The sequence below is a fragment of the Tribolium castaneum genome, chromosome 6 (assembly GCF_031307605.1).
Source record: "Tribolium castaneum strain GA2 chromosome 6, icTriCast1.1, whole genome shotgun sequence".
Taxonomy (NCBI): domain Eukaryota; kingdom Metazoa; phylum Arthropoda; class Insecta; order Coleoptera; family Tenebrionidae; genus Tribolium; species Tribolium castaneum.
Genome location: NC_087399.1, coordinates 4,753,572 through 4,780,177, shown reverse-complemented (window position 1 = coordinate 4,780,177; position 26,606 = coordinate 4,753,572). Strand labels below are relative to the sequence as shown.

Below are 26,606 nucleotides of genomic sequence, written 5' to 3'. Positions count from 1 at the left end.
TCCACAAATAATGCAGCAAAAGCAAGAATTTTATCGATGGAATAAATTTGTTTACAGCGATGTGCACGGTTGGCAAAGCTTAATTATTCATCTTCTTAAGTCTTCTCCAATTATAGACTGCTTTTAATTGCGTGCAAGTTAAATAATAATGCCATAATTTTATGTCTTGTTTTCATGTTATAATTATTTTATTTTCATCATCCATGAAATAATAATGGTAAACTTTGCGTTTACTTTCAATGTTGCTATTAAGTGGTGATTATGCCGGCATAATAAATTTAGTTAATTATTTCGCAGAATCAACAATGTTTTAATAAACAAATTTTATTTAGTATTGGAAATAATATTAATTTTTTTCGGTAATTTGAGGTGCTTTGGGAAGAAATGAGACTCAAGTGACTCGAATAAATAATATATTTATCATCATACTTAATTAATTTGATATATTAGTACTGCAGATCACTGATAGGAATACATTCAAAGCTTGATAACAATATTATTCATTTCCATTAACGTTGTGACGCGATATTCGTTGTTGTTTTCCATATTGTCCGATAAAACAATGAATAACTGGTAATATTGGAATCAAGCTGTGGTACATGAACTTAACTAAAATAGGACGACATGCACGAAGAGTTTAAGTGTATTCTAAACAATTTGAACTTGCTGGATGTATTGCTGTACTATGTGTGTTATTACTAATCATATTAATAAATACAGTACTGGAATGTCTGGGACGTTTATACACAGGGTCGTTTAGACTATATGTACACTTTATATTCAATAAATATGTGAGATTCCGGCATTTCCGGATCAGCTTGTGATATGTGTGTGGAAAAATCGGTCGGAAATGTCGAAGCTCTCGCTGTTCTCGCACCTATCACTAGATATAAAACATTATTGCACAACATGTTTCATCTCCGAGCATCTTCAAGTATTGAGTAGCGACTCTATACTGAAGGGGTTAAGTCTGCGGGTCTTGTCGTCGTGCGAGGCGGCGGTCAAATCCACCCCCGATTCCGAGGAGAACATCCCCTGATCGCTACAAGCGTACGTTTCCGATTCTGCGCCCGAATCCCCCACCACGTCTATATCGCTATCACTGTCGGCGCCGTCCGCACCCCTCTGGGCCAGATACTCCCTCTTGAGGGCCACGAGGTCGACGGCGATGCCCTTGGCGCGCAGCTTCTTCGCCTGCCGCTCCAGAGCTTTCTGGAGCTTTTTCCGGCGACGCGCCCGCTCGCGGGCCCGCAGCTCGGCGGGAGGGATGGGCTCTCCGGAGCAGGACTGCGGGTGAGCGTTGTGGGCCGGTCGGCCGGGGCCTTTTTTCGTGTGCTCCTTCTTGCGCCACTTGGCTCGACGGTTCTGGAACCACACCTGGAAAACGAAACACTTTATTGATAAAATATTCGATTAACAGAGGCGGATTTAACCGTCTTATGGCAAAAAAAACTTTGGCACTATATCAAATAAAAAACGCATATGCGATTCAAACAGACAAACAATTTAGTTTTTTATAAAAATGGGGTTTTCTTTAATAAAGCCGTTTGTTCGCTATTCGTCTTTTTTTAACTAATGGTCAAAAAGTTTACTATGTTTAATTAATTGAAACCAAATATTTTACTATCTATGAAATGAAATGTTGATTGCTTCAAAAAAATTCTCAGGCTCATTATTACCTGTGGACCACCCTGTATTTTTTGTTTGTAATGTTGATTTATTTAAAAAGCTTGTGTTAAAATATCTGCGAAAGACGGTCAGTACCTAGGGCCTGGTGGCTCAGTGGTATAAGCGCCACTTACGACGGGGGAGGTCGGGCGTTCGAACCCGGATCACGGCAACAATTTTTCTATGAAAAAAAGTGTAGAAAAGGTAAGTGAAACAACAATTAAGCAAAAATAAGACATTGAGAGAACACATAGACATATAAACGTAAAGCGGAGCATAAAACAGACAGAAATAAAAAAAATAATGCGGCAAAAGGTAAAAGTACGTAAAGGCGCCAAATTGTAAACGTAAGAGCACATCCTAATATAGAGAAAATACCTATTGTTTTGAGAGAAAAAGAGGTGAACCTAAAGGTGAAACATAACTTCAAACTTTAGCGTTGAATCTTTAAAGAACTTTTTTCTTTAATTTAAAAAAAATTTAACGAAAATATTTAATTTATGTCTAAAAATTTTTAGTTAACTGAGTTTGTTTAGTAAAGTCCCAAAAAACATTGTTAATAAAAATCATGGCCACTGCGAATCCGGTAGGATTTGCGCACGACCACTATTTTTGACTAGAAAATACACAAATTTAGTGATTTTTGGAGAAATCATGTTTATTTTCGGTCAAAAACGTGCTGAAAGTCACAAAAAAGTTAAAAACAATTTTAAAATTGTAGACTCAACTTATACGCCCGGTATCTTTTAATAAAATCTGGTAAAAAATTAGAAAATTAAATTGAAAAAAAGTGAAAGAAAATGTTTTCTCGAGCTAATTCGCCGACTTTTGAACTGAAAGTATTTGCATTTTAGGTGAATAATTGCAATTATATAGTTGCTAATGTTGATTTATTTAGAAAGTTTGTGTTAAAATATCTGCAAAAGACGGCCAGTACCTGGGGGCTGGTGGCTCAGTGGTATAAGCGCCACTTACGACGGGGGAGGTCGGGCGTTCGAACCCGGATCAGATGTAACAATTTTTCTATAAAAAAAAGTGTCGAAAAGGTAAGTGAAACAACAAGTAAGCAAAAATAAGAGATTGAGAGAACACATAAACGTATAAACGTAAAGCGGAGCATAAAACTGACAGAAATAAGAAAATAATGCGGCAAAAGGTAAAAGTACGTAAAGGTGCCGAATTGTAAACGTAAGAGCACATCCTAATAAATGGAAAACACTTTTTGTTTTGAGAGAAAAAAAGTTGAACGTAAAGGTGAAACATAACTTCAAACTTTGGCGTTGAATCCTTAGATAACTTTTTCTTAAATTATAAAAAAATTAACGAGAATATTTAATTTATGTCTAAAAATTTTTAGTTAACTGAGTTTGTTTAGTAAAACCCCGAAAAGCATTGTTAATAAAAATCATAGTCACTGCGAACCCGGTAGGATTTGCGCACGTCCACTATTTTTGACTAGAAAATACACAAATTTGGTGATTTTTGGAGAAATTATGTCTATTTTCGGTCAAAAACGTGCTGAAAGTCACAAAAAAGTTAAAAACAATTTTAAAATTGTAGCGTCAACTTATACGCCCGGTATCTTTTGATGGAATCTGGTGAAAAATTAGAGAATTAAATTGAAAAAAAGTGGAAGAAAATCTTTTCTCGAGTTAATTCGACGACTTTTGAACTAAATATATTTGCGTTTTAGGTGAATTATTACAATTATATAGTTTGTAATGTTGATTTATTTAAACAGTTTGTGTTAAAATATTTGCAAAAGACGGTCAGTACCTGGGGCCTGATGGCTCAGTGGTATAAGCGCCACTTACAACGGGGGAGGTCGGGTGTTCGAACCCGGATCACGGCAACAATTTTTCTATGAAAAAAAGTGTAGAAAAGGTAAGTGAAACAACACGTAAACAAAAATGAGAGATTGAGAGAACACATAAACGTATAAACGTAAAGCGGAGCATAAAACAGAGAAAAATAAGAAAATAATGCGGCAAAAGGTAAAAGTACTTAAAGGCACCAAATTGTAAACGTAAGAGCACATCCTAATAAATGGAAAACACATTCTAATCAAGGTAGACAATATTTTTTGTCTTAAGAGAAAATTATCAGTATAGTTATTAATGTTATTATCTTTCCCACACTGAACCCATCTCACTATTTCACGGAGCCATTTTTATCGAGCCATTTATGTATTTAGTTTCTGGCAATAGCATTATAAAGATCTGTGATAAGCTCAATTAGTTTCTTTTTGGCACGAATGGCAGATGATTAAATCTGTTGATTTATAAACTGTTCTCCGATTTTAATCTTGTTTAACAGTTTCCAACAAATCTGCTTTCTTTTAAACAATAATTGTTAAACACTTTCACATTTTCCATACGCCTGGCCTAAACTCCCCATCGGGGCATCATAGTACAGTTAAATAACGATAAACGGTTGAGATAATGTCGTAACGAGAGCTTGATAAATCAAAGAATTCTGTACGTGTATCAAATTAATGTCCATTTCACGACGTTCAAGATTTACACCTTACCGGGAGATAATTATCTTAATTAGCGTTAACCGATCAGAAGAGTGGAAAGAATTGGTTTTTAAATCTGGTTCAGCACAGATTGTCCGATTAAGCCTTCCGTGGTCTTCAATTAAATCAGATTGAATTGACATTTGTAAATGTAATCAGCGTTTGCTATCATCGCATGTCTGGATCATTATTCAAATAGGTTTTTCCCACATGATTGCAATTTTTGGAACAGACCTGATTTATCGGCGCTGCTCTGCCAAAGCTGAACCAAAACACGGCATTCCTCAGTTTGAATTATTGACAGCTTCATGAATTTTGATGTGAAATTGTTCCTAAAGTCATCGACGAATTCGGATGCACCTAGCGCACATATGCGGGCGACAGTGACCCACGCTAGCGTGCCGACACGGCGATAAACTTTTATTAATAGCAAGTAAACAGATAAAGTGGTTGGTATAATCGAGTCGATTAATAATTTTTCGCGGAAGACACAAATTAGTGCTGGATAATGGTTTAATAAGCATATTAGAAGCGGATTGTTGGTGTCGCGTTATGCAAATGGTGATTACAGGTGCAGGACGTGTCGAGGATTGATAATCGGGCAGCGGCGGCTGAATCAGGCTGGTAACGAGTGAGTGAATTTATTCGTCCAATAAAGTAATCATCGCTTTTAATGCAGCGCATATGAAGTCATCAACCTTAGCACAATCAATTTATATGTATATCATGCAATTATAATAAACTACTGCCGTGATACTAGAGATGATAGCGCCAAAATGAGCCCTCGGGCGCCGTGTAAACGGTCTACGCGCTGCACAGGCTAGCCACTACACGCCAGTAAGACATACAGCCAACATCACGCCCCCAAATTACCATGTTAATTATAGTGGTGTGCCTTTGGGGTGCTAGCTAGCGTGACGCAGAGCAATATTGGCCAAACTGAGGCTAATTTTCATTAATTCGTGCGGCCGGTCGCGTTTTCCCTTTTGTTTTATCGCGCTACATGCTAATGGGCCAGATAAGGACCCGCGGCATTCACGTGGGGAACAAACCAGAGACGAGCTTTCTGGCTAAACTGGCAGCTGTAGCGCTTGTTCGTGAGAGATATTTGAGCCTTCACCGACAGGGCTTAACTTTAACCGTGATTTACGGCCAAAGTACCAACAATTAATTCTTTGCGAGTTATCTGATCGCGAGCTGAAATATTAATTGGCCTTATCTTGATAACAATTAGCACGTTTAGCTCAGCTGCCATTACCAACAACTTCTTATCGGCAATGTTTCCAACTTTTCAGCCGGATAACCACCGGCTCTGCTCCACGCGGGTTTGGATCGATCAATATTTTCGCAACAAAATAAAGTGACCAGTTACTGTTAGAAAGATAATTGAATTTGGCCCTCTGCGGAATTAATTAGCCCATTATGCGGGTCGCAAATAGAATCCGGCATAAAGTCATCGGCGGAGATAAATGCAAAGAGGTAAAGTTTGCCGATAAACGAAGTGAACTTTGCTGAAGCCGGAATTTTCCGGCGGTTTTAGATCGCTATCGCGCCCGGATTGAATCTTGGGGCCGTATTATTAGAAACCGCCACCGCTTGGCTTGAAATTAATTTAGATAAAGTCATTAAAACTGATAAACTGAATTCGTAAATTCGTGCACGGTCAAATTCTCTCTAATCTAATAGGAAAATAATTACAGAGTTCGAGGCGGCAGTGTGTTACAAAAACCATGTTAATAAGAAGTCTGGTAATGTTATTAAGTGAGTTACAAACAAGAATAATGGAGAAATAATAACTCATTTAAAATCCATTCCATCGAAACTTGCACACGGAAACTCGTGATAAAAATGCAAATAACAACGATGATTTTTTCGATTTGGTGCTTATTCTATTTTTCACAGATTTGCGATAAAAAGCAAATTTTATTAGAGCACCGGCTTTTATGACCGCCATCAGCTCGCCGGAAATTTTCATGTTGCAGAACGTATTGGCACGATATATGGCCCGGTTGCCGCCCATAACACTAAATTGTCTTCTGTTTTGACAAAATGTGTACCGCTCACAGACAAATTCACACAATTCGCTAATAAATTTACCGGCAGAACTGGCTGGCGGGCCTCGAGAAGCAAATCAATTTTTATTTTAATGTAGCGTCTTTGTGTTTTATAAGAATTTCCGCCGAAACCACCTAGAAATTTACATGTTTCCAGAAAGAGAAAAAAAATTTTTTTAATTTTTTTTTAATTAGTAGGGCAAAAACTATGATCCTGGGAAACGATAGACGTCGAGCTAATTGCAAAATTCCTAATAGTTTTTTAGTTATTTTTAGTTTACCTATTTTTAATGTTGTTCCAAATTCTTTAGAAAACTATTAATCATAGAAAAATGGTCTTTTATAAAAAAGGTAGATAATAATTAAAAGAGCTTTACAACAATAATAAACTTAATGGAGTTATGTCTAATAGAACCGGAGTTATTACTCGATAAATGTTTCGGATACCGAAAACTGACCAATATCGTGACAAAAATTTAAAACATCAATCATCAAAAAATCGAACAAATGGACTTATTTTGAACTTTCAACAACTTTACAGAGACGTAAAGGCATATATAAGTCCAAAAAACTATGATAGAACGAGTTTTAAAAAAATCTAATTTTTTCACATTCTTGAAGTATTACTCAGGAAATTTTACCAAAAAAATTCAAAATTTTAAATCTCGTGAAAAGTTGGTATAATACAGAAAATGAGCCGCTGAATCCACTCAAACAAACCGTTTTGCTCTACAACTTCTAATTTTTGAGTTATGAATTTTTTTGTTGAATAAAATTTTCCACTATGAAAAATGGCTACCTTAAATTTAGGCAAAATATTTTAAATTTTTAATTCTTCCGAAAAAAAACTTTAGTGGATTTTTAAGACATATAAAAGTCCATAAAACTTTGCTAGAATGAGTTTAAATTTTTTTTTCATTTTTATGAAGGTATTTGCCTTGACCATTAAAATTTTATTTATTTTTTTACTTTCTTTATTACGTCTAAACTATTCGTAAAAGTGAAACTATTTTAATTATCACCTATGCAAAATGATTCGGGGAATCGATTGGCATCTACAAAATTGCAAAATTCCCAACAGTTTTTTTGTTATGAATTTTTTAAAAATTTTACCAATTTTTACATTTATCTGCAATTTTCTCGAAAACTGTTAGTCGGAGAACAATAAATTTTTTTGAAAACAACAAACAATTGAAAGAGCTTTGCAGCAATAGTACACCTTATAGGGCTATCTCTAATAATTCTGGAGTTATTGCACGCTAAATGTTCCAGATACCGAAAATTTACCAAAAAAATTTTTTTGAGAGACTGTTATACGAGCAATCAGCCGTAAAATTTAATGGAACAAACCGTTTTGCTCTACGTCTATTAGTTTTCGAGTTATAAATTTTTTAATAAATAACTCGGCGCATCCACCATTTTTCAAATTAAAATAATTTTTTAAATAAGTTTTTAAGTAAGCTGGTGTTGTAAAAATGGTGGTATAATACGTAAAATGAGCCGCAAAATTCAATAAAAAACTCGCTTTGGTCCTAAGACTTTTAGTTTTTGAGTTATGAATTTTTTTATTGAAAAAATTAAAATGTACTTCTAGCCGAAACCGGTGCCCGTAACGATTTCGGGTTTTGACGAAGAAATAAATAACTTCAAGTTCTCTCTGATGTTGTTTTGATTTTTGCTCTAGTAAGTCCTATAGTTTCTGAAAAAAAAACGTAAAAAGTTTTCTATTTTTACTTTTGTTAGCAAAAAATGTCAAGTACCATTAAAACATTAAAGCTTTGCCAAATGTCATAGGTTTTAAAACACATAAAATTAACCGTTTTAAATAAGTAGGTAATCACAAATAAAATTTTGTGTAAGGGAATTTAAAAGAGTTTATATAACGAGTAGGAGCCTTTGGCAAAAACGTGTAAATCCAAGCACTTTTATTATTTAAAGCGCTAGTAAACTGTCTATTTAACAACAATAAAACAACGTGAAACTGGTTGTGCATATTTTTTTATTCAAATAATCTAATAATTTTTTAAGAAAGCATGGAGGTCTTTGCAGAGGTGATTTGTCTTCCAATTTTCCCTAATCAAATCTTGAGATCAATGCAAATAAAACCGTAATAAGAAAATCACTCGAACTGCACCACCGTTCCCCAAACCAATCTCTGCGTCGTTCCACGTCCCCCTAGACACTTTCCTTTAGACAAAACCAAACAGGGTGTAAACAGCACATGTTTCTGGAAATATCGAGTCCGGAGAGCCAATCGCGTACGATCTGAGGTCAGCAAGGTTGAAAGAGGGTGAAGAAGAGGCTTCCTCCCGAGAGATCGATCGTGAACCCGCAAGATTACACTCTGATACACACTAACTCGCTATATTGACCGCCGTTCCGGCCGCCATAAGCTCACCGATATGTCTATTGTTTTTAAATTGATGGCCGCGCAGATTTAGCCCCAACTGCCTCGTATTATTCAAATCGTTCACCAAGTGTCGGCCGGGGATTCAACGCAATCAAACTCGGAATAACACAGAAGGCGACCTTCCATCACACATGGAAATTTTAATTTCTCTCGCGTTTTTTTCGTATGAAATACTTACAGCCACCCTGCTTTCCTTTAAGTCTAGTCGCATGGCGAGCGCCTCCCTCATGAAAACGTCGGGGTAGTGGCTCGCCAAAAAGGCCCTTTCTAATTCTTCTAACTGCCAGCTATTAAAATTCGTCCTACTCCTCCTCCTCTTGGAGGCTGCACTCTCGGAATCGGCGCCTTCGCCACTGCTCCCGGCACCACCTACAAGCACAAAACCCCCGATCAATACAAATAAATTTCAATAAAAAGCCCGCAATGAAATTACGTCGGATTTGCGAAATTACGAGCGCTGGAACAAAACGAGCGATCAATGTTTACGTTCGTTTCCAGCATTTATAATTTGTTGTTGTCGAATTGAATCGGTTTCAATTGTCGGCTGATTTATACGATTCGGTGTGTAACTCGGCGTTTCATTGGTCGACGGATATGCAGTAATGCCAACTGCACGGACAAATCACCGTGTTTAGTTGCTAATGCCGGCCTTTATCAATTTGTAACGATTACAGTTAGCAGCGTATCATTAACGCGGCTAATAGTTTGTTTAGTTTGATCGTTTTTATTGCGGCGATTCGATTTGCTCGCTTTTTAATTAGAAATAGGACGCCGCTATAAAGCGAATAAGAATTGAAAAGTTAAAGTGCAAATGACCGAAAAAAACTAACTTATTCAATTTGTTCAAGTTTTTAAATTCTGCGCTTATAGTTTGAACTTGAGTCAACAAGTAGCAAATTTAATTTGCAACTTTGAGACTTTTTGGAAGAACAATTTTATGGACGCGACATAAAGTAATGTGGCTAGGGAACCACTTTTTTAACTTTCACACACTGCTTTTTCTACTTAGATTCATACCCAGGGTCGGATTATAGTTGAAGGAGCCTCTAGAGCCCCCCCTTCTACACCTATTTCCTAATCTTTAATTTTATATGATTTATTAAACTTTTGTATTATGTAGTTTTTTTAACCGAGGTAAACACGTGAATAAAACAGTAAATAACTTAATAAAATAAAAAAAATGGAAATAATGAACAAATCAAAAAAATTTTTTTTAGAAAAAAGTTTTTATTTAAAAGATGCACTAAATAGTAAAAAATAATGTTTTTTCGTCGGAAGGCAATATTTTTGCTTACAAATTAGGATTTTAAAATTTATAAAAGCCTTGAGAACAGTGCTCAATTTAAGAAAGTAATTCTTTATTTTCGTGTATACGTATGCGTATACGTATACGTACAATTAACAGTAGAATTTAATAACACAAACCGTTTTTTCTATGTCTCTTAGTTTTCGAGTTATAATTTTTTTTAATAATTAACTCGGCGCATCCACCATTTTTCAAATTAAAAAAATTTTTTAAATATGTTTTCAAGTAAGCTAGTGTTGTAAGAATAGTGGTATAATACGTAAAATAAACCGCAGAATTCAATGAAAAATTTTTTTTAGTTCTAAGACTTTTAGTTTTTGAGTTATAATTTTTTTTAGTAAAAAATTAAAATGTGTTTGTAGCCGGAACCGGTGCCTGGAACAACTTTCGGTTTTGACGAGAAAATAAATACTTTCAAGCTCTGATGCTGTTTTGATTTTTGCTCTAATTAGTCTTATAGTTTATTTTGAGACTAGCAATGATTTTCTTAAGGATTTCTTGCTCAATATACCATTTCATGTGCATCGGTTTAGAATAACACTAGAAATGTAGAAAATTCCAGTTTGTAAATATTAATATTTCCTATTAATATTTTTAATTATGTAATTAATTTTAATTACGAGGAATCGTAAAATAAATTTAAAAAGTTGTATGCAGAGGGAAAAAAAATAAGTAAATATTTAATAGCATTAAATAAGTGTTGAGTTTTTTTGCATTTTTAAAAACTCGAGACAGTTGTAAAGGCATAAAAAATTCCATGAAACTTTCCTGGTGCTAGTTTAAAAATAACTCTTTATTTTCGTTAAGGTAAATTGACCACTAAAATTTTAGGCCAAAAATTCATAATTGAAAATTTTTTGAGAGACTGGTATACGAACAAACAACCGTAAAATTCAGTGAAACAAACCGTTTTGCTTTATGTCTTTTAGTTTTCGAGTTATAAATTTTTTAATAATTAACTCGGCGCATCCACCATTTTTCAAATTAAAATAATTTTTTAAATAAATTTTCAAGTAAGCTAGTGTTGTAAGAATGGTGGTGTGACACGTAAAATAAGCCGCAGAATTCAATGAAAAAATTGTTTTAGTTCTAAGACTTTTAGTTTTTGAGTTATGAATTTTTTTAATAAAAAAATTAAAATGTTTTTGTAGCCAGAACCGATGCCTAGAACGACTTTGGGTTTTGAGAAAAAAATAAATATTTTCAAGCTCTCTCTGATGTTGTTTTAATTTTTGCTCTAATAAGTCTTATAGTTTCTGAAAAAAAAAACGCAAAAAGTTTGCTATTTTTACTTTTGTAAGCAAAAAATGTCAAGTACCATTAAAACATTAAAGCTTAGCCAAATGTCATAGGTTTTAAAACACATAAAATTAACCGTAGATTTAAGGTTTTAAATAAGTAGGTTTAATTAAACAAAAATAAAAAAATTACTGTAAGACACAATGATTTTTTTAAGAATTTCTTGCTCAATACACCATTTCATAAGCATCGTTTTAGAATAACACTAGAAATGTAGAAAATTCCAGTTTGTAAATATTAATATTTACTATTAATATTTTTAATTATGTAATTCATTTTAATTACAAAAAATCGTTAAATAAATCTAAAAAAGTCACATGCATAGTTTTAAAATTTTTCTTTAACTTGTTTTTGCTGGCGCCCCCTAATGGATAATCCGGCCCTGTTCACACCAAACCGCAAGAAAATTTAACGCGTTGTAAATTTACTTAGTGGACATCTACCGACACCTGTGACACTGATTGGTATTAATTTGCGCCAATAGTTCGTGATTTAGAGATGTGATTTGAAATTATTGTCTAACCAATTTCGGTTTTCAATTTGCTGATCGTCGCAGTTTTTGGTGTTGAGCTCCAAATTTAATTTCCTTTGTTTCCCGAGTAGCAAATCATTTTGCTCATTGCAGTATAAGCCTGATTTATCATCTCCTGCTAGCTTCGTTTAATTTCAGGCGTGATTAAGAGCTTTAAGCTCGGACGACACGACCTCGTCGAACCGAGGTGTGTGAGGTCAAAAGCTAAACGCCTCAAAGTCGCACTTCGAATTTGCGCAAACTAATCCGACAAAGTGGGAAATTTATTATTCAATTAGGGCGCAATAAACACAATCAGATAAGGTCCGTACAATTTCCTTGAATATTTTTCGATGCCAGATAAGCGTGCATGTCGAATGCGTATAATTCCATATTTCGGTGACCGCTTCCGTATGATGTATACATTCAATTCGTCTCGGAAAATAGAATTTTCGAGATAAGTATTGTAAAGGAATCGCGAGGGAGTTTCGGCTTTGTGTACAGCGTGATTACAGAGGCGAGATTCGGGCCCCGATTTGATTTATTCAATTTTTGGAATTGCAGTCTAGCCAGACGCTGATATATGGTCAAGATAACTTCGGTTCAGTTTTATGTACGAAATAGAAATGTGCGCTCGTATGAGAACGGGAATATATGGGACAGCGGGATGGAGTTATGGAATTATGAGGCCTAGACGTTAAATTAAAACTTTTGGACTGTTTCACATACAGACGCCTTCCCCTGATTTATCGCCACTGCAACGCGAACTTTCAACAGACACAGGGAGGGTCTTGACAACTTCCAGTGCGCAATTTGTGGCTAAATTTCCCACATCTCTCCGAGAAAATCAATTACGTCTGCACACATTTTACAATTTAATGATCTACTAATGCGCGCGTTATGAATACATTTCATCAGTTTGTTGCCGACCAGCTGATGAAGCCATTAAACCTCAGCCCGATTTTTTCAGAGTGCGCCTGAAAGGTATGCTGAGGCGATATTAAAATCCAATTTACTGCTGATTACACATAATTCCAGCCGGCTTCACATTTAGACATGTTTATAACATTATAAGCGAGAATATAACTTAATATTTCAATGCATAAATTTATTCACGGCAGACATCTGCAAATTGACTCAAACAAATTTACGATGGAACATAATCCGGAATTGCGGTGATCGATTCGGACAAAAAGCGATAAAAACCTTGACATTTGCCACAAATATGTGGAATCGATTAATTGATAATCGGCTTTCTCTGAATTTAATCCAAGAAACCAATTATGCAAATTGGCTAAAATCGACCAGCGATTGCAAAACCGGCAATTAAATTCCAGCCGATTGTTTACACATACTTGGGAAAAATGTGTCAATTTGATTAATGGCGCGGCTATTTCTCGACTGAGTCATTAAATGGAAATTTCATTTGGTGATTTACAAAGCACGCTCAATTGAAATCGATTCAACTTTCAAGCGAATTATTGATCACAACTTCCAAGAAACGTCTGATCCAAATTATATTTATTTTCCCGACGTTTTTATTAAAACATTAAGGTTTAGTTACAGCGAAAAACCACTTCTGGTTTTTAAATTCAATTAAACTTTATAATCAATTTTTGATTTATAGTTGAAAAAACACATCCATAATTTAAGAAACCAATTTACTTAACGTTATTTCGGACCCGCAAGGAGACGGCCAGGTTAGTTTAGTCACCGTACAAGTAGGCGATTTATCTTAGTAACAGGTTCGTTTAAAATCGGTAATTCTTGTAAAGTTTAATTAAATTAAACGCCAGTTTGTTTACCACTTTTCTGGTGGAAAATATTTACAAAAGTGTGTTTATTTTCATTAATGATGCAAGTGGTGTTGTTTAATTTCCAGGTGTTATTACGAGCAATAAAATATGTTTTAGATTGTTTTAAATCCTTTAATTACGGTTAACTGCGTCTGACGCCAGGCACATGGTTAATTTCCCTCATTTGCACTATTAAAACATTAAAAATAGTCGAGCTTTTATAAAAAGCCTATCCAATTTGTTTCAGTCATTATTGTAAATTTCCATACGCTGTTCGTATTGAAAATTTCACGAAATTATAGCCGTTCCAAAGCATATAAAACTTTGAACACCATCATTACTGAAACTGCACGGTTAGTTTAATCAATTTCGTCAATCTCAAACACTTAATAATAAGATAGCGAGCCATCGCTCGCTGTATCATTACCATAACATCTCTATTATAATAGTACACAGGGCCGGACTCACCCCCGGACGTTGAAGCAGAGACACGTTGTTATTTTAATCACATACGGCAAAGTTTGCATTTAAATATTATCAAGAAATAATTATAACGTGCTTGAAAGCCGGAGAAACAAGAAAAAGTTAACCTGAAATATGCCTTGAATACGTAATTATTGCGAGATAGAATCGCGCAAATTGATTCGGAATCCAGCGACTGAAAAATAACGTAAAAAATATGCTAAATTATTTATCGACTTTAGTAGCTCTTGAATTTTTCATTACGCTTCTGAATTATTGATAAGTGTACAAAATTTTTTCCAATCTAATTGATTTTAGAGCATAACGTTTTATCGGGGACGCCGCCGCATTAATATTAAAGCTGATCAATATGAAACGCGATTTAATCTCGAAACAAAAACTGCTTGGGTTTCAAATGCCTCTGGAAGAATTTCGGAGGTTTGGTGTAATTAAATCAGCCCCAGCTCTCCGGCAACATCCCCTCCTTCGAACAGCCCTGCTTTCAGGAGTCCCAAGTTACGTTTTTATTTCTTGATGATTTATATTGGTATTAGGCCACTCTGCGCTAACCTTCTGATTTGTTCTATACAATAATAATAGAGTCTGGCTGGTAAATGGGACCCGGGGGGGTGATAGCTCAACTGGGGACGAAGCCCTCACTCAATTTACCGCTACATTATAGCAGCGTGTTGGTTAAAACCAACCTCGAGGGTGCATGTCATTAGTACTCGCAGGATTTCGATGCTAAATGAGCGGGAATCAAGAGGCTCCTCGTTGTTTACACTGCGATTATCATTTAGTCCACCCCTGTTCAGACGCGCTTCACAAAAAGTGCAGATAATCTATCAAAATATTTTATTAGGAAATAATGATGTCTGTATTATGACTGAAAGCATTGATATTCCGCGCTAATTATAATTAACAAATAACAATTAATCATGTTTATGGCCCCGTAATTAATTACGCCAAGACAAGATCATTACTTTTACTGCTTTGAAAAATTAATCAAGCATTTTTATGGCTCACACTTGATGCGGGATTGCATTTTCGTCCGGAATTAATAAATTAGGAAAGTTGGGCCTTTTAGCCTAATCCGCAGCCAATAAATAAAATTAAAAGCGACACGCGTAACAAATAGGGTATTTACCGCCGAAAACAAGCTTAATTTCTATTCCGACCCCGTCCGGGGTGGAAAAGTTAACACAGTAGCTCGTCTTCCCGAAAACCGAAAGTCGGCGATAAGCCTCTCCCATAACAATCTCCGAGAGGAAATCGTACAGCGGTTCCGTCCTTCTTCCACCCTTAAATAATGGGGGAAGCGCAAACATTGTTTGTGGGGAAATATTAGATTAACAGTAATTCTAAGCTAATATACTTTGATACGCGTTGAAAGTCGAGCGCTGATCTCGGAGGGTGGCTGCTAATCCGCGATGAATTTACTCCGAGTGGAAAGATTATTCCATTTTAAATTTCCTAAAGCGGTTAAAACACGACTTATTTTAAATTATGGTTTTTATAAAGCGGCTAGAACACACCAAACCATGGCAGGATGAGCCATTGAGACGACGTTATTAAAAATTTAAACATTTTTGGTTTAATTTGCATTGAAGGTGGTTCAGTTTTCTTTAAAACGTCAGTACTTTTTATAGAAATAAATAGATGAGGAAAATTTTTAGTTTAGTGTAAGCAGCAACATTTTGTAGACAATAGAAGTAGCTTCGAAGAAGCTACTTTAAATAATAGTTTGCGATATTTTTTGGTTCTCAAAACCCAAAAACATTGGGGTTTAAATAGCAAACGTGATGAAATAGCGCCGTTAATTTTTTTTGAGGAGCACTTCAGACGGTTTTTTATTTTGAAATCTGAATCTAGTGGTGAACTGTTATTTGGAACATTATTATTAGGCAATTTTTTCAGAGAATTTACAAAGAGAGGACACATTTGTGATTAGACAACTCGTGAATTTCACATCAGGATAATAAAGCCGCTCATAAAATACTTTTTATGAAATGCTACAAGTATTTAAGCAAAACAAATCTATAGTTTTGTCTAAAATAAAGAGACTTATCGAACTATTCTCAAAAGAATTTTCTGGTTTTTGAAAGGAAAAACCTAAAATCTAAATATTTAAGCAAATCAGTCGTTGGTTTTGGACAAAATAAAATGTTTCGAGCTTTTTCCAAATGATTTTGCTTTTTTATGAGAGACCTATTTTTTGGATAAAATAAAAAAGTACCCAAGTTATTCCTACCAAACCAATTTGTTATTTTTTGAGAAAGAAACCGTGAAAAAATGTATTTATTTAAGCAAATAAGATGGAATTTTTCGTTTTCGGTCACAATAGAGCGATTTTGAAATTGAAATTTGATAATGTGTGCACTCATTGAAAATATTGTACAGTCACGATCAAAAAGAATGACACCCCTAAAACCGCAGCCCCAAATATTTTCGAATGTGTACGTTTTTGGTTAGTTTATACTCTAGCTGGATATTGTCTAAACTAGCTGGACAGTTTGTTGAAATTTATGAGCTAAATTATTTTATTTGGACTTTTGCTGACGGGCCCGGTTGTCAGTTTTTGATCGTGACTGTGCAAGAACTTTAGCTCAATTTAATAAAATTATAACTTTTCCAAAATTTTCTCTAAAAAACAGAGCAAACAAATCAAGATATAATTTCTATTTTTACGTAAATTGACCAAATTTCTTATTAAGGGCGCAGTTCTTATTAAAAAATAAGATACGTTGAAGAAACTACATATTTATTTACTGAAAGATACAAACAATTTTTCAAATAAGAACATTTTTCTCTAATAAAGTGACGCATTTCGCGATATTATCTGGCCTTATAATTTAACAGAAAAAGTCCAATAATTAAAAAATATAATTAAATTAAAACATAGATATAATATAAATATAATAAACCCATTTTTAGTGAAAAATATGTTAAATCAAACAAAAAAATATTAAATTTCGAACATTTTCTGCAACTTTCTGCATCATTCAAATTTGATAAGGATTTTTATTATTGCGATTTCTGGTACATATTCAACAAAATATAAAGAATTCTGTAAAGAAACTGCATTGCACGAAACAAACCCAAAATAACTCATTTCTGCGTAATTTTTCTTAAAGAATAAGTTTTGCCAAATGATAAAACGTCGAAAAATACAAATTTTCACCTAAATATGTGGACTTAATTAACAGAAAAAGGTCAATATAAAGTATTAACTAACTCTAAGTTTTTCTATAAATTAACATTTTTTTATAAAACAATTTTTGAATACAACTAAATCAGACAAAAAATGTTCTTGAGTGATTTCGTCTAAAATTCAATTATTATTTTTTAAAATAAGTGCAAAAAATTGTCGTTTTTGACCAAATGAGGCAAAATAAGCTATTTCCAAGCCAGAGAAACGGTTTAAAATCAACGTATTTTAATGGAGGAAGCGAGAAAATTGTTCAATTTTATTAAAATATAATATGCAAGTTAAATTAGAATTAAAGTGCTATTATGAGTGAAGCTCACTATTTCATGAAACCAAATGTTACATTTTTTTAATTGTTTTTGGTATTTTAAAAAAATTACATCAGGGTATTTGAGCCTGTTTGTACCAAAATGAGGCAATCAGGACATGAAAAGGACTTTACCTGACCTGACTAAATCTTCAGGACGACTGGTCCTGGATTTAGCTTTAGCATTTGCTATAGTACGAGTTGTTATTACAATAAATTAATCACTGTGCAATATTTATGCATACAACTTTATTTTTTTGTTGTATTTTTTGGTTTGCTACATTGGGAACTGAATCCTGTGAAAATTCTCTTAAAATAATCGAAAGTTCATGTAGTTTTTATATGAAATTTTATCTTTGTAAAATTTTAAACGGTGTTATTATAATTCCAATAATAATAACCGCAAGTGTCAAGGACCTGGGTAATGGATAGGATGTGGGGCTGATTGCAATTTATTGGAATTATTGTCTTCAAATAATAACAATAAACCGCGAACCCGTCGAACCGCAAGCGCTTAATTAAGTAATAAAAATGGTTGTGAGGCGAACCGTAATTAAACCATTCGAATGTCGTGAAATTTAACATTTAGCGATGAATTATAGGTACGGAACCGTAATTACGCTACTAATTATTAGGCTGATGTTACGCATTAAAAATTTTTGTAAGTATTAACTCGGGGGTAAGCTGGCTAAATTTAACCACAATACCAAACTTAACAGTTTAATAACTAGGTTTAAATGTCTTGAGCAAGTTTTAAAGTCGTTTCCAAAGTTTAAAGTGGCGGTAGTTGGCTTTTTGAAGAACACGTTTAAGATTAAAACAAAACACGTTACAATAGTGAATTAACCGATGTGTATGTGTCAACATTTCTAATTATACCTACAGCCAATTGCTCTATTAACGTGTCTGCCGGTACTTTTATGGAGGACATTGTCGTTATCCCCTGTATACACAGTCGTAATTCACAATGCGGTTTCCGGAACATTTGAAAAAATCAATTTTCCGTGTCATTAGTTTTAGGTGCTAAGTCTGTAGAACCGGTTCGTTGCTCCTGGGGGAGTTTCCTATTATCGCAATAAGCTGGAAAAATGTTGGAAACAAGGAGTTATTGTTGCTTTTCACTTGCACAGCCTTGGTTTCGAATGCAGCTAGCAATATCTGTTAATTATATTATAAATGATAGTGTCGTTCGGATCCATTTATTATTGCTGTGGCACTTGACAACGTTGGCTTTAATTGAACTGAGTTCGCATGGCGTTGTATACGTGACTGTATTATTATCATTTCAATTATGCCTGAATTGATAATGCTCGTGTTCGATTTATGTAGACTGGAATATCTTCCAATGTCACTGGAAAATCGCCCAAATGATGTTTGCAATTTCCGACCGGAAACGAAACAAGATTGAAACACAACGTAAAATAATAAAAATAGCAGATTCGGATGAATTTAATTTTCTTTACGAAACGGCGACAACAAAGAAAGTTGTCATTGCCGTCCGTTGGTTGACAATAGAATTCAATTAATTCAAGGAAATTGGTGTAAAAATTACCCCGACTCGTATTGATTCAACAAAGGGCTGCAAACAGGTTACCAGCCTTGCATTTATTTATTTAAATGGATTATGTGGCATGTTTTCTAAAGAGTGCATTCCATAAATCACATCAAGTTTAAAAATCGCGTTCGTGGTTGTGGCATAAACGTTCAGTATTGTGCTTTAATTAATAACAGCAAATTATTTATGTAGCTGGCTTGGAAAGTTTTAAATTAACACATTTATGGTGGAAAAGTTAAAGACAGACATTACGTTGAGTTAACTTGCAGACAGTTTGATTGATTATTTCCTTTCTAGCTATTGTGAGGATGTCGTAAGACATTTTTCAGAAACAAAACAGTTTTTAGGAATAATTTCAGGTGTGTGTTTAGACACGTCTGGTAATAAATTATGCGGTAAAGTTTCTATCTAAGTTTGGATCTTTAAAATACTGTTCCACATTCAAGGCAAAAATTGCTGTTATTAAAGTCGGAGCTAGTTAAGTTATTTTCTCCAGAGCTTAACGTGATAGAGCTGAGTTTTAAAGATATAATTCTATTATAATGCTGTTACGACAGTGATAAATATCAGATAACATGTGCTCCAGTAACCTTTCGAGTTGTATCGAGATTGAAAATGTTGTAAAATGTTACAACAATGGAGATTTATCCCGAGGTTGGTCTAAGATGATTTCATTTTTTGTAACATTGACTGCCTTTAATTATTATTTTTTGTTAGTTAGGTACATCCTGTTTCGGATGCAAAATCTAATAACGAAACCTAGTTTAATAAAGCAATAGAAAAACAATTAAGTCGAGAGCGGGATACTAAAATTCTTATTATCTCAGCCATACAACTAATTTTTAATTTACACTTTAACCGGAAATTAATGATTTATTTTTTAATTTCCAGCCATTAGACGCCGTTTTTAATGATAGTTTAGTAGCGATGTTTCACTACAAATTAATTTTATGGCTACTCATTACTTTTTTGTCTTCACCGTGGTTCTGTTCTACATCGTGATGATAATAGAAACATTATTTTTTAATTTCAACAGCCGATGATTTAACGATTTATAACTCAAATTATTCGTATATGCATTGCTGTAAAAACTTGTCGCGTTCTAAACCAGAAATCTCATCTCCATGAGAATGCGATTTATCACTCCAATCAGTGTGGATTTTTAATTAAGAATTAATTTCGGCGGTTTGGTGGCCTTGAGAGAGGATTTTTTAGGCCAGGTTTGCGCTGGGCCTAGAAAATTAATAAGCAACTTAATTTCAATTTCTTTTAATTTTTATTCTAAATGAGAGATAATTAACAGAAAACACAGTAGAGAATAAACAATTAGTTGGGAAAATTAGAAGCTTCTTATGCTGGAATTAAGTCAACACGTCTACAAAATCAAGGACCATCCTGTAAAGTTGTCAAGTCAAACTACACGTAACGTTTTTCTAACTTTAGAACATTAATATTTAAGAATTATAAAAAAAACGTAAACTTTTTTTTGTTTACTAAAACCTATAGTAGAACTTCTAAAATCTAAAATAATTATTGCAACAGCTTGCATTTGTAAAATTTGGTTTGGTTTTTTTATTTATTCCAGTTAAAGAGAAGGAAAAATTAAAAATGTGTATTGAAAAAATGGTTGTTTGAAGAATTACTGTAAAATTATAGAACAAATTAACACCTAAGTACCTAAGTATTACACAAGCAAAATTTTTTTCCAAGATACAACACTGTCAAGCTGTGGAAAATAAAGAAAATAAAGAAAACACTGTGATCATTGAACTGATTATCGAGTGCAGTTTCAGTCACGATTACATGATATTCGGATTAAAAAGTGATCGGATTAAAGAGGTCGCTCTGTAGTCAGAAGGTTTTTATTTTATTATGCATGTTTTTCTGTACCTACACGAAAGTGTTTTAACTTTGCACTTTTGGACAATAAAACTGTTAAGTCTTCCACTTTGAGTTAGATTCTACTTGAAGTCTGAAGCATGAATAATTATTTCTCTAGCTTTTTTTCTGTTCAGTCTTCTTCTTTATTGCTAAGAACATTATAATCTGACATTCAGACACAATTTAGTTTATCATTTTTGCATTCATTGATGCGATACATAATAAGTTATAATCCTTTAATTATATTTTTTTTGTAAATTGCTGCTTTATTTTTATTTTAATAAACTTCAATAAATAATTTTTGTGCCTTTCTGCTATACAATGGCTTAGAAAAAATGAGCCAGATTAAACTGTAGACACGCAACTATTGCAATTTAATAACCAGTACTGAATGTATCTATAAATAATGCATTACTAGTTATTTATTATACAAGACGATAAAATTTTATTTTATCTTCGAGAGCGGTTACAGCCTCGAGGCGTAGGCCGAGAGGTTGAAACGATTTAGAAGATAATGGTGAATTTTATCGTCGTGTACAATATTATTTCGATTGAATTACTGAGTTATTTTGATTGACAGTTATAAGCTGTTTCAAAACTATAAAAACGTTAACATCGCTGTTTTTTTCGCTCAAAACTAGCTGTTATAAATTATTCATGTAGTTAAAAAAATAATAGCTAATCAATGACTATTTTACAATTTTATCAAACTTATTTAAAAAAAATATTCGGTAAAATGCGAGGTTGGCATTTTTGTAATTTTGAAACAGCTAGTATCAACTTATAAACGCCAAAAAATTCAAGAATGAAAAAACATCCATAATGGTTTTGAATTTTATTTTTCTAGACGATAAAATTCCGTTTTATCATGAAGTAACGAGTGGATAAAATACAATTTTATCTTTAACGATAGAATAAGTATTGTATTTTGTGTCGTATTTTATTTGTATTTTTATCTATTTTATTTTATTATGTTTCCTTCAAGCTATAACAATTTAGCAGTAAGTATTAGTATACTTGGAGACAAAAATGTCTAAGAAGATGTCTAATATTTTCTAAACTTTAGACTTAAGAAATATCTTACACATTTTAGACTACAAATTCAATAATTTCAAGAAATATTATAATAATGTAAAAATTTAATTGTTTTAAAAAATAAAAAACAATAGAAGTCAGTCAAAAATATAGATTTTTTTGAATTTTTTTAAATTATGTAAATGTTATTTTTAGAATACATAGTTAGGTAAACCCCCGAGAACTTATCCATACCATATATTTATTTATACGAGAAATAACAGGCAGATAATAGGCAAATATTAGATACATTTTTTTACCTAATCCTAAAGATTTTAAGCTTTACAATGTGACATGTGTTAGTGCGAATCATATTTAAAAAAAATAATAGGAAGATATGTAAACAATAATATAATTCCTGTCGAAAAAAATTACTATAAAGAGTGTCTCAAGAGTGAAAAGTTCATATAAACAGAATTAACAACAAGTAATTTTTTTTAGTCAAGATTCTAGCTATAAAACTCAAAAGATAGGTCTATGACTATCTACTGACTTTACCTATGCAGGTAAAAACAAATTTTAAAATCGTCAAATTTTTAAAACTTTACTTAGCTAGGTGCATAGATATAATAGCAGGTAATTAATTTTTTTTTTGGTTAATATGAAATTATTTTCGTATATTGTGTCAAAATCCTTTATTATCACTGTAACCTTTGATAAAGTTTCGCTCTTGGATTTTTCTCGAAAATTTCGATTTTTTGAAAAATCGGCGCTTACCTTTCCCGGTATGCGTCTCACTGCCGCTGTCTTCGGACGGCGGTCCCGGCGGAGCCCGGATTCCGTGCCCCAGCCCCGGAGGATACCGCGGCCTGTTGAGGGGGGCGAAAGCCCCCGGCATCCCCAGCAGACTGGCAGCGCCGGGGAACTGCAACAAGGGGGCCCATGGCGGTCGCGGCGCCAAATGTGCCGCCGCCGCCGCATACAGCTGCAAAGGTGGCGGCAACACCCCCGATTCCAGCACCATATCGTTGGGGTTCACTGTGAGGGCGCAAATGAGTCAATCACTGAAATCACTGGTGTCTAGATCCATTTTCGAGTCACTGGACTTCCACCGGCCAACACTGTTTCATCGAGTCATTGTGCACAAGAACACTCCGGGAGCACTCGATCCCGGAATTCACCGCTTTTCATTTTTTTGTTCCGGTGGTCATTTGTTTACACACGCACTGGATTTGCTAAGTTTCGTTGTTTTGAGTTAGTCCATGTGCACTAGATTGCGTGTCTGTTTCCAGTGCTTGTTGGAGGTTCACTAACCATAACATTGTATAGGTTCGTGTAGAGGGCGTAACGGTTGCCACCTTTTATTTGGCTATATTGTGATTGGTTTGTCGAGGGAACGCCTTTCATGTTCTCCCGCCCAAATTGCTGAATATCATTAGTGAAGTATGGGGTGATGCCAATATGTTCGTGTTATTTATTGTTTAGGGTTTGATGTGTTTTTGGTGTAGTTGAATTTGGATTTTTATTATTTTTTGATGGATTGATAGCGGCGCTCTTTTGTGATTTATCGTTAATTAGATTTTCCGATTTAATATGGAATATTTTCATGACTAGTTTTTAGACACGAATTCATTTTTCGAGGCCTACAACACCAATTTGTCATTTTTATTATGAATAATTATCATATAAAGTTGTTTGCTCTGTGATGCGATAAGACGACCCAATTTTGTTTTTTGCATTTAAAAAATACCCAATTTTGTATTAGTCCCGCCTACTGACTGCGCCAATTAAAAACGAAAAAATGCTCTTATAAAAAAGTATTACAACTGTCAGAAAATTGGAAAATAAATGAATTGGAAAAACTATTATACAAAAATAGATATATCAACCTTATAATATATACAAAAAATAATACTTTTAAGAGTAATTACCTATAATTATACTTACTAAGTTTTTTGTGTCTTTCAAAAATTAAGACTCACACAGAAATCAACGTTTGCTATTTAATTTTAAACATTTTATATTTTTCTTTATAAATGTAATTTTTTTCAGAATTTTTCTAAAATTCATTAGGTATAATCAAAATTAATTAATTAATTATAGTATTGAACCACTGCACGAAATAAAAAATACGTAAATAAAGTTGTAGGCAGGTAGTACTAGACCCCAAAAATATTTATATTTACTTAAAAATATATTGAAAAAAAATATTATAATATTCAAAAAAAAAAACTATCAAAGGAGCTTTGAAGCTTGTTTTATATTTATTACTAACTATTAATATCTTTAAATACAATTATTCTGTATTAGTAAAAATTGTAGAAAAAAATTGAAAATAATGTACATTTATTGAGAAAAATAATAATAATAATAATAATAATAATAATTTATTTGTGGCAGTAAAACAGTTACAATATAATTAGTTACAACAAGAAAAAAAAATACGATAACAAAATTAAAATTTTCTACAAGTTGTTCTTACCATAAATTGTACCAAAAGGCAGCAAAGCTAATCAAGGTTTTGGCCCAGACAATAAATGAGAAATAACAAAAAATAAAAATAAACAATGTGATTAAAGAAAAATAAAAAATATAATAATAAAAAAATATCTAATTCTATTTAACAAATTTATAGAGACGAAAAAAAAATACATAAGAAAAATAGAAAAATCATTTTGTAAAAAACATTTTGTATTTGTGCTTAAAATTCAATGGCTGATTTCTGTGTGATTATTAGTTTTTGAGATAGGTTACTGGTATCTAGTAAAAACTACTCCAAGTAGTAGTAGAGTAGAGTTGTCTTGTAGATTCTAAAAATTTTTTGTGAATAATAATTTTAATAATTCTAGGAAGTTTTTTTAATTTTGAAAAAAATTACTATAATGTCGTTTAAAAAAACAGACTAATAAATATATATATTTTTTATAGTTAGGTATTTTTCTCTGAAACGCCTTAGAATACATACGGTGAAAAAATTAGAGAAAGGGATTATTTCAGCTGAAGTTGAGGACTTATCGTGGTATAAAATTGCGGCTGAACTATTTATTTTTCAGGAATTCTTCATTTCGTAGAAATTTTTCTATATATATATTTACATTATTTATTGTCGGCTACCGTTTTTCTCCTCAGGTAGGACCACTTTTGGTTATATTAATATAAATAAGTCATCAGTAACCAAATCGCTTTTAAAAAATGTCGTGTATATTAATTAATAATAATTAGTTATGTATACATTTCAGTAGGCGTCCGAACACGTATTTACATATTCATAATACTCCAATTACAACACTGTCCTAGAGAAAATAATTTCATTTAAATCTTTGCCTGCTTAGCATAATTGGATAACTAAAAGTTTGACAATTCGATAAATTATCGTAAATTTATGTCTTGGGTGGAGACAATTTTTGACATTCCACACTCCAGCCTTAATAATTAATTTTTTGTCCTTGCTCTGTCGATAAACTTTTAATTATTCAATACTGAAAACATTTAATCTGTTTTATGGTGGTGTAAATACGTTAGGGAATTGATTTGGCTGACGTAACTTTAAATATGGATCAGCTAATGTCTAGATTATTAGCACCCTGAAACCGAACTCCCCTGCCACTTTTGTTGCCAAAGCAGCGATTCGAGCCGATGACTTAGCACTATAAATATTCAGAACGATACAGTCATCATCAATCATTTAGTAAGTGACCTGTCATTGTCATATCCCTAACACCCTGTTTGTTGTAACATGGATGTTTATAACCGGCGAGGTGTTGGATCAATTTCAAATCAAGCGCTTTGTAATCGCCACACGCACCTAACAAAAACAACAATTCGAAAATGTTAGTTTATTCAAAATTGTTTTGGTGCTCTGGTTTTCATTTTTTCTAATTTTGTCGTAAGATCTGAATAAACAAATATTTGCTCTACAATTTTTTTATCGCTTTTCCCTTCTTATCACTGTGATAACCCTTCCTATCCACACAATCTTAGTCTCATAAAATTGTCGAAATGGCAAAGTTTGGTAAAACTTGTGCCCTCTTCTGTCACAATTCTTTAACGTTTTATTTCAGATTATTACTGGAGAGACTACTATGGAGACATCCCTGATGATGCTTTCCCTGCAGGTTACGACCGAAACCTAGAACCCACCTACATTGGCCAACTCTTTGTTTTAAACCATGGACTTTTAACCACAAGAATTTACAAGGGACAAAAGTGTGTCACAGCTTCTAAAGAAGGCATTCATACTTCATCTGAAGCCATCAAGGTATAATATGCTTGTGTTGGCACCACAATATTAAAAAAATCTAGATTTTGTGTAGCACTCAAGCGGAGAAATTCCGCTGGATTCCTTCAACAGCTTGCGAGCTACATGTTGAAACTATAGGCAAACATCTGGTCGTAGGAGGTTACGAAAATGGTAAAATCCTCAATATTGGAAGAGGTTCATACCAAGAGGAGGTAATTGTGGGGAAAGTCTGCAGTTACAACATCGGAAACGCCCTAATGTATTTTCCTTACAAAAACGAAGAGGTCACAATGGATTCGTACGAAGTACTAATTTACGACAATAATAATATTGATGATATTGATGTACGTTAAATAAAATAAACTTTGAAAAACTTA

At 33.4% G+C, this 26,606-nt stretch overlaps 2 protein-coding genes across 4 annotated transcripts; one reads left to right on the top strand and one right to left on the bottom strand.

Moving 5' to 3' along the window:
- Positions 1–400: 400 nt before the first annotated feature.
- LOC657741 (homeobox protein unc-4) lies at positions 401–23,317 on the bottom strand. Its single transcript, XM_964183.5, has 3 exons — positions 22,767–23,317; positions 8,829–9,019; positions 401–1,377 (listed from the first exon to the last, which is right to left on the bottom strand). Exons 1-3 carry the CDS (start codon positions 23,011–23,013, stop codon positions 931–933), a joined length of 885 nt encoding a protein of 294 aa, XP_969276.2. The 5' UTR covers positions 23,014–23,317; the 3' UTR covers positions 401–930.
- LOC103314048 (uncharacterized) lies at positions 4,795–26,606 on the top strand. Of its 3 annotated transcripts, XR_010334596.1 has the most exons (4): positions 23,544–23,558; positions 23,611–25,677; positions 26,051–26,247; positions 26,292–26,606. XR_010334596.1 is itself a non-coding variant. In XM_008198840.3 (3 exons), the coding sequence occupies exons 1-3, from the start codon at positions 25,989–25,991 to the stop codon at positions 26,580–26,582; spliced, it is 501 nt and encodes a 166-aa protein (XP_008197062.1). In that variant the 5' UTR covers positions 25,868–25,988; the 3' UTR covers positions 26,583–26,606. The 3 variants fall into 3 exon arrangements, 1 of the variants encoding a protein (XP_008197062.1); XR_010334597.1 differs by lacking the exons at positions 23,544–23,558; positions 23,611–25,677 and adding an exon at positions 4,795–4,817; XM_008198840.3 differs by lacking the exons at positions 23,544–23,558; positions 23,611–25,677 and adding an exon at positions 25,868–26,001.